This window comes from Convolutriloba macropyga, chromosome 7, assembly GCF_964194025.1.
Source record: "Convolutriloba macropyga chromosome 7, txConMacr16.3, whole genome shotgun sequence".
NCBI classification, from domain to species: Eukaryota; Metazoa; Xenacoelomorpha; order Acoela; family Convolutidae; genus Convolutriloba; species Convolutriloba macropyga.
Window position 1 is genome coordinate 15,605,746 of NC_134474.1, and position 7,726 is coordinate 15,613,471.

Sequence of the window (7,726 nt, forward strand, 5' to 3'; positions counted from 1 at the left end):
GGTTGAGGAGTATTTTACCAGTTTGATGTAAAATTTGCGATTGCAGCCCTACCGACTCTATTCAGAAGCAATCGAGACTACCTGTGCCCGTGAACAGATATCCCTCATCGAATAGCAACTGGTCGGCCAAAGGATCTCCTCGGCTAACTGCAACTATGGGACCTACAGTGTCGACGAGAGACAGCAATGCTTTGCACAGTGAACAAGCATCATCTAGCCGAAGTGTCACTAGAAAGAATAGTAGGTGAGTGTTTACACACTATAACTTGAAACACTGAAACTGGAAACAGTGAAATCATTTCAATTAAAAAAAAACTGGAAACAGTGAAATCATTTCAATTAGAAAAACTCGCGTTTCATGATGTTACCCAAAATAAAAATTGGAGTTACTCAGTTTCGAAAACAATTTTTCTCGGAAAAATGTGATTTTGAGCACGTTAGTTATCGACTGTTTAATTTCTCGTTAATCATGAACAAAATTATTTGTTATCACAAAATATTAATTATCACAATTTCTTTCTCAAGTTTAACAATAGTACTGACCATATCATTCTGAGTTGTTCTTAGAAAAATGTTAGCTATTTTTATTGAAAAATAACGTTTTTTAATGATAAATAAAAGAACTTAATTGACGAAAATACTTGGTTATAAAATCAACGGTTGAAAACTGCTCAAGTTGCTTTTCTTCAGAAATAGCTTCAAGAAAGTTTCGCTGAGCACAGAAATGGAGCCATTTCTCTACGAGAGCGACAGAGAACCACATCACAAACAAAACCAACCAGAAATGGATCAATTTAGACCCGATGTTGAAGAATCGGAAACCTCAGATAGCCGAAAAAGTTCGAAGAAAGGCAGCAAAAAGAGTCAAAAGAATGAGAGTGAAGGAAAACGAAAAGATGGGAAAAACTTGAACCTGTCGTCAGCTTTGAAAGAGTATTCAAGGTCAAGGCAAAATGTATTTAACAGACTGTACAAGTAAATACAAACAGTATTTTCCCGAAAACTATTCTTAACAATTGACAATTATGGAAAGCTTTAATGCGGTTCATTTTGCTAATTTGAGCTCTCTAATGAGAAGGCGCCAAAACTAACTAAGAAATTTTGGCAATAGTTGTGACAAATTTTTGGCCAACTTTTATGTTCTGGATGAAAGTAACGTGCGTTGAATTGGTGCTCAGACAAGGTATCGAAAGACAAATAGACGGAAACGCAAAAAATGTGTCAGGAGATCCAAAAGGAAATTTATTTCAGTTGAAATGGCCAATCGGATTAAAGAACACACTGAGGATCTTTTCTGTTTTGGCCCCACCCTCCTCCCCCCCTTCTAGTCCTATATAAACAGTCTGTTTGCACGCACCAAATATGTACTTTTTGGTCCTTAGAGATCCCTTATTTTAGTCATAATAAATCGGCGGCACCGGTACAAGATGGAATGAATTTGTGCTACTGGTTGTCAAAAAATCGATTCCATAATGCCAGTCTTATGAAAGATAAGCTCAAAAATAGTAAAAGCAGGAAATGTCATTTGTCTGCTTGCATTATAGGCAAATTGAATTACTGCAAATGCATTAATTTCAAAATTTTGGTGCATAATTAAATTTTAAATACCGTTTTTGCTTAAGTGTATATGTAATTGCATGAAATGCAAACAATTCGCTATACCATATGCAAGGGGGGGTTGCAAATGGACGTGGGGGGCAAAAAAAGAAAAAATACCACACTGACATTATTGCGAATCAAATATGTGAGTTCCCGAGCGTTGTCGAGGTATGACCCGGGATCGCAGGGCATGGTGGAATGCGCTCATGTAAAAGTATAAGCTAGAAAAAAGCGCTAAATTTTCACCAAATAGATATTTTTTCTGACGAATCTCCCGATTTTCTGTTTTTCATCTCTTGTCTTTTCGATTTTCGGGTCACAAGTTGAACTATCACTCTCTTATTTTTGGTCGGTATGTATAGCAAACTGTCTATTCATGGATCGTGAACTTATTGGGAAATTGCATAACAATTGCAGCGAATAGTGGTCTAAAAAATTTTATTCCAAAGTGGACTCGATTTTTAATGTTGAACGGGACTATAAAGATAAATTTTGCAGAAAATGATTCGAAAGTTTGCGATTATTAGCTGTAGACTTTTTCAAAGTTTTTAACGCAAATCTTTAAAATTTTAACTCAAAGAGGCCACATTTGAATCCATGCCTTGTAAGCGGTGATTTTTTTAACACCCAGGTGGTGAAAAAAAGTTTCGCGATCTGATCACCAGAACACCAACTCTGATATTTTGTTAGCTTACTGCAAGCAGTAGAAACAGGAGGTGAATTCTTTGTTAGATTTGCAATTTTTAGTTTAGTTACGTTTCCTCTTATTTCAACGCAGTCAACGCTAAAACCCCAATTAACACAACAATCCAGTTCAATCAGCAAAATTTATAAAATGTTTGTAGTTCTTAATAGCGTAACCCAGGATTATCTTTGATTGAAGTTAATGTCGGACAAGCAATAACTCCGCCAAAAAAAGTTAATCAACGAACATACAAAAAGGAGATCAGAATCTCTACCTTTTAAAACCATATTCCTAATTTGCTAGAAAATAAAATTGATTCCCAATTAATGGGAATCAAGTTGAATTTTTAGTTTGAGTTTTAAAAACTGAATGTGTTAACAGCGGGGACGTCTTGAGGCTTAGTCTTTAGTGTTATCTTAGGGGGGCATGTAGTGGCTACTATTAGGAAAGGGGACCAGTAGTGGATTCGCGAGCACCTCCTTCTTGCAAATTTAGTTTGCTAGCCCTTACATTAAAGGGTCCGTAGCTCTCAATTTTTGGTATCTCTTATTCATCTTTTCTTATTCCTCAAGGTTTGATCGCTCCAGCCAAGCAAACGTTGAGCAAGTAACGCTTCTTATTGGGCCAAGTCAAGATTCTCTTTTGTAAAATTTTGTTTTACTCCGTCTCTTTCAACCGTCTAATATTTTATAAATTGTTCCTAAAGTAGCTTTGCTGGCCATTTTTGCAATGATAAAGTACAACGTTAGATAAGCAAATGGCCAAAACAACTAGTTTGCTTCACTGATTTCACCTCTATTCAAAATTGTTTTCAATCAACAAAGTACATTCATTCTGTTCACTGGTTTCTTCTTGCCCGAAAAATCACTCAAGAAAACCCAAATTTTAAACATTCATTATGTTGCCTTATGAAACAATCGGGTCAGTTCAAAAATTTTAATGGTGGCTGAAACTGCGGACTTTAAGAAACAGCAATAATCTACAATAGATTTAAAAAAAGATATTGGAACTGCTAATCTACCCCGTATTTTTTATGTTCAATAATTTTCAACTACTTCACCCAAATATCGATAAGGATATTATAATTTTTTAAGTTGATCGAACTTCCCAACCATAGGAAACATGAAAAATTCGTGCCCATCGACTAGAATTCGACAGATTCTTGTGCGTTTATTCGTATCAAAGATCGACAATACCTTCTTTTTTATGGCTAAAGGCCGGTTATTACAGTAACGAAATGGGAAAGTAACGTCATTCCAAAACTGTCTATGTTTTCTGCTAACATGATAATAGGATTAGAGTAACTGATATCCACATATTTGTTTAATATGGTCAACTTGTTTGCTAAATAAGTTTGTTCTCAATGCAAAGTGATTCAATATTCCTCGAGATGAAAATTTTTCTCCAAAACAAATCAAAGTTTTTTTTTCTATCTTTTTGTCTGCTTCGGCTGTTTTCTTCGATTTCGAACTTTATAGCTGTCGTATAGCAAGTTTCTCAATCAAATCTTCTTCTGAGGCGGTATGATTACAGATACAGCTATAACAATTTCTCTATTGAATCAGAAAAAAAAACACAGCACACACATTGGTAAGTTTCTCTACTGCAAGAAGTCCTCGTACTTTTATTGGGTAACCATCATTATTTTTCAAACAGGTAGAAGAAACCACGGCAAATATGTTGATCAAAATTGGGAAAAACTGATGTGTACATTGATAAACAAATAACTAATAAATGCGTACGATTCTCGTAAAAAATAATTGGTTTTTGAAAATCACTCTGTTTGAGTTGTTTCTTCATTAAGGCTCTTAGACTCTCACTCATTGCTATCTAAAAACCGTTCTTGAAACATGTTAGCTGTACTGAAAGAAAACTTAGAACCACTTGTTACAAATTTGAAAAATGGAGATCAATGGTGCTTTTTCTCAAAATGGATCTTACCAAAATAAATTGAAAAGAAAAGGGACATCAAAAATCGAACAGGTATGGTGCAATCAGATGTGAGATAAAGCTGTTTGCTTTATTTCTTTCCCATTTCTTGATTTGTATTAAAATTTGTCAATGGCCAGTTCAGCGGAGGCTCATTGATTGATTATAGAGGCAGGAATCTGAAAAAATACCCGCAGGATGTTTTATGAGCGTTGAGCAAATTTTTGGTAACCGCCTTTCTTTATACATTTAATTGTGTACTAAATTGCAGCTCTTTACAGCTGCAAAGCGTGTTTCTTCATAGAGAACAAAAAATTAATACTTTGAAAAATTCAACAAACTTAATTCTTCAAAATTAGTAAGTCTACTACTCTTACCATAAGTTTTCAATAAATATGACACTGGAGCAAATGATAGCCTCTATGGGAAATTAACGCCATTCAAAAACTGCCTTTTGTTTTTTGCTAACATGATATTGATTAGAGTAACTGACAGCCACATATTTGTTCAATGTGGTACATTGTTTGTTAAATAAATTTGTTCTCAATGAAAAACGATTCAATGTTCCCCGAGATGAAAATTACTTTGCCAAAACAAATCAAAGCCTTTCTTTTCTTTCTTTCTGTCTTTTTGGGCTGTTTTTTCAATTTCGAACTCAAATTTTTTTTGAGGCGGTATATCTTCGGTTACAAGTATAATTATTTCTCTACTAAATCGAAAAAAATCACAGCACACACGTTGGAAGGTTTCTTTTTTGCAAGAAGTCCTCGTAATTTTAGTTGTATAGCCAGCAATTTTTTCAATCGAGTAGAAGAAGGCACGGCATATATATTGATCAGAATTGGGCAAAACTGATGTGTACATTGAAAAACACGTAGCTAATAAATGCGGGCGCTTCTTTGTATTAAATATTTGGTTTATGAAAATCACTGCGTTTGGGTTGTTTCATCATTAAGGCTCATAGTCTCCCCCTCATTGCTATGTAAAAACAGTTCAAAAACAGTTTAGAAATGGAGTTTACGAAAATTTGATTGAGAAGATTACTGACATCAAAAAACAAACAGGTTTGACCATGGTGCTCTCAGGTGTTAGATAAAGTCACTCAGTTTATAATTTTCTTGTTCTTGGTTTGTACGATACTTTGTCAATGGCCAGCTCAGCGTAGGCTCATTGATTCATTGTAGAGGAAGGAATCTGAAAAAAATACTCGGAGGATGTTTTATGAGCGTTGAGCAAATTTTTGGTAACCACTTTTATTTATACATTTAATTGTGTACTAAATTGCAGCTCCTTATAGCTGCAAAGTGTGTTCCTTCATAGAGAACAAAAAAATAAAATTTTGAAAAATTCGACAAACTTAACTTTTCAAAATTAGTAAATCTATTTTTCTTACCATCAGTTTTTCAATAAATATGGCACTGGAACGATGATAGCCTCTATGTAATCTGTAGTATAGATTTTTTTGTTTCAAAAATTAAATTAATTGACCTTATTGACCCCCTAAAGATGTTTTACTCACTGATTTCACTGATCTATAATTATTAGAAATCTTTTCCGATAGCCAATGTTATTAAATGTTAAGATACAGCTTATGAAAAATGAATATTTTCTGTAGTTGCCCTCTCTAATCCTATGTAAACAATCTGCCTGCACCCACAATTGTGTATTTTTGATGCGCTGAGATCCCACATTTTAGTCGTAACAAAATGCCGGCACCTCTAGCCGATTGACTGGATTTCTGGTTCCCGTTGCCAAAAAAATGGGACCATAAAACTAATTTAGTACAAAAATAAGCGGAAAAAACAGTAAAAACACGCAACATTTTTTGTCTGCTTTTCTTATGAGCGGAGTTTAAATACCGTATATCTCTTAGTCTGAAAATTTCGCTGCGTAAATAAATTGTAGATGCCATTTTTGCATAGTTGTAATAAATGCAAACAAATTTTCTTAACATTTATACTGGGGTGCGAATGGATTTGGGGGGCAAAAATAGAAAATATCATGGAAAATTTTGTTAGAGACCAAATCAAATTGTTTATCATTTTTAAAAATTGCACTATTATTGCTCGGAGATTCTTAGCTGAATGAAATATTGGACGAATAGAGGGCAAAAATTGAATTAACCAATTAGAACTAAGAACGCAAAAAGATTGTTGCAATGAATACACACTAAGTGAAGCCACGATAATAATACTCTAACAAAGCTAAGTTGTTTTTCAAGGTAAAAATAAGTTAAACGGTACCTTAACCTGTCCTAAATGTGAGTTAAGTTTTTTTTGAGTATTGTACAGAAAAATTACTTTAATTTAATTTTCACTGGCCTTTTTATTATGCACTGAAAACTCAAAAGATACCTCTTCAAAAAGTTGAAATTTTATGATTGAGATCGAACATCATCAAAGATGTTTTTTTGAAAGTTGCGTAATTAAATACACTTTCAAGTTTCAGTTTCCCATATACAACTTATATTATGTCTAAGTAAAGGGGATAACTACGATTTTTTCATGATATGGTAAATCAAGTATATAACTTTTGAATTACGTCATGCCAAATCTAATCAATTATCAAAAAACGGATTTATCAAAAAACGTCCCTTAAAAATAGTTCCCAAAATTTTCCGCAGTTTAATGTTGACAAAGATTTTAATCTGGGTCTTAATATCTCACTATATAAAAGTCCAATAAAAAACGTTAACAAAAAAGTTTTCAACGTTAGTGGAACAACTATTTTTTGACCTTTAAATCAACCTTGTATACAGCAATAAAGTTATCAGGTAGGTTGTTATTAGAAGTCATTTGTGTTCCAAAAGTCGTTCGCTGAAATTTTTATTGCGTAAATTCTAAGATATGTTTAAAGCATTTTAAAGATTTGATAAACAATCCTGCAAAACTTATTATAAATCGATGACAGGTACGGATTGACGCATTTAAAGATACTAAATCTTATTGATCAAATTTGCTTCTAATTATTTCCTAAATAAGTTCAATCACTCGGATTACCTCATCATAAAGCATAAAAAGACTAAAGTGAACTTCCTTATTTTGTAATAATTGCCCAAAGGTGGCAAAAACGAGTTGTAAATCTTTTTTGAGACGCTTCCTTCTTTTTTCGCCTTTTTCGAAGTTATAAGATATAATTCGTTATCACATTCGAGATTATAAACTAGCATTTTTCTCTAGAGTTTTTGTTCTGTCTTTCTAATGTTTTTCTATTGTCTTTTGTGTTGTCTTAATTTATTAATTTACTGTTGGCTTCGCCACGCGAAGACAAACTTTCAATTGTATTTGGATTTCGCTTTGAAATGAAAACGCTTACTGAATTCTACACCTGACCTTGGCGAGCGGAATCAAAGAGATTGAGGCAACTGATATTGAATTGAGAATTGGGAAGAATAAAATTGAAGTGGTTGTCAACTAATGAAATCAAGTGGACAGACATGTCTGAGCCCAAGGTGGGAAATAGCAATCAACTGAATAAAAGCAACTTAAAGCGGGAAACTTGAAATAATGACTA

The 7,726-nt window shown here is 33.6% G+C and overlaps 1 protein-coding gene across 4 annotated transcripts in view; it reads left to right on the forward strand.

Annotated features, from left to right (window-relative positions):
• LOC142342118 (uncharacterized) overlaps positions 1-1,033 on the forward strand; it is a 45,182-nt gene extending 44,149 nt beyond the window's left edge. For all 4 annotated transcript variants that reach the window (XM_075393312.1, XM_075393313.1, XM_075393315.1 and 1 more), the window contains 2 exons: positions 47-244; positions 691-1,033. In XM_075393312.1, coding sequence (XP_075249427.1) covers positions 47-244; positions 691-979 — 487 coding nt within the window. In that variant the 3' untranslated portion in view covers positions 980-1,033. The remainder of the gene's footprint in view (positions 1-46; positions 245-690) is intronic.
• The last annotated feature ends 6,693 nt before the right edge of the window (positions 1,034-7,726 follow it).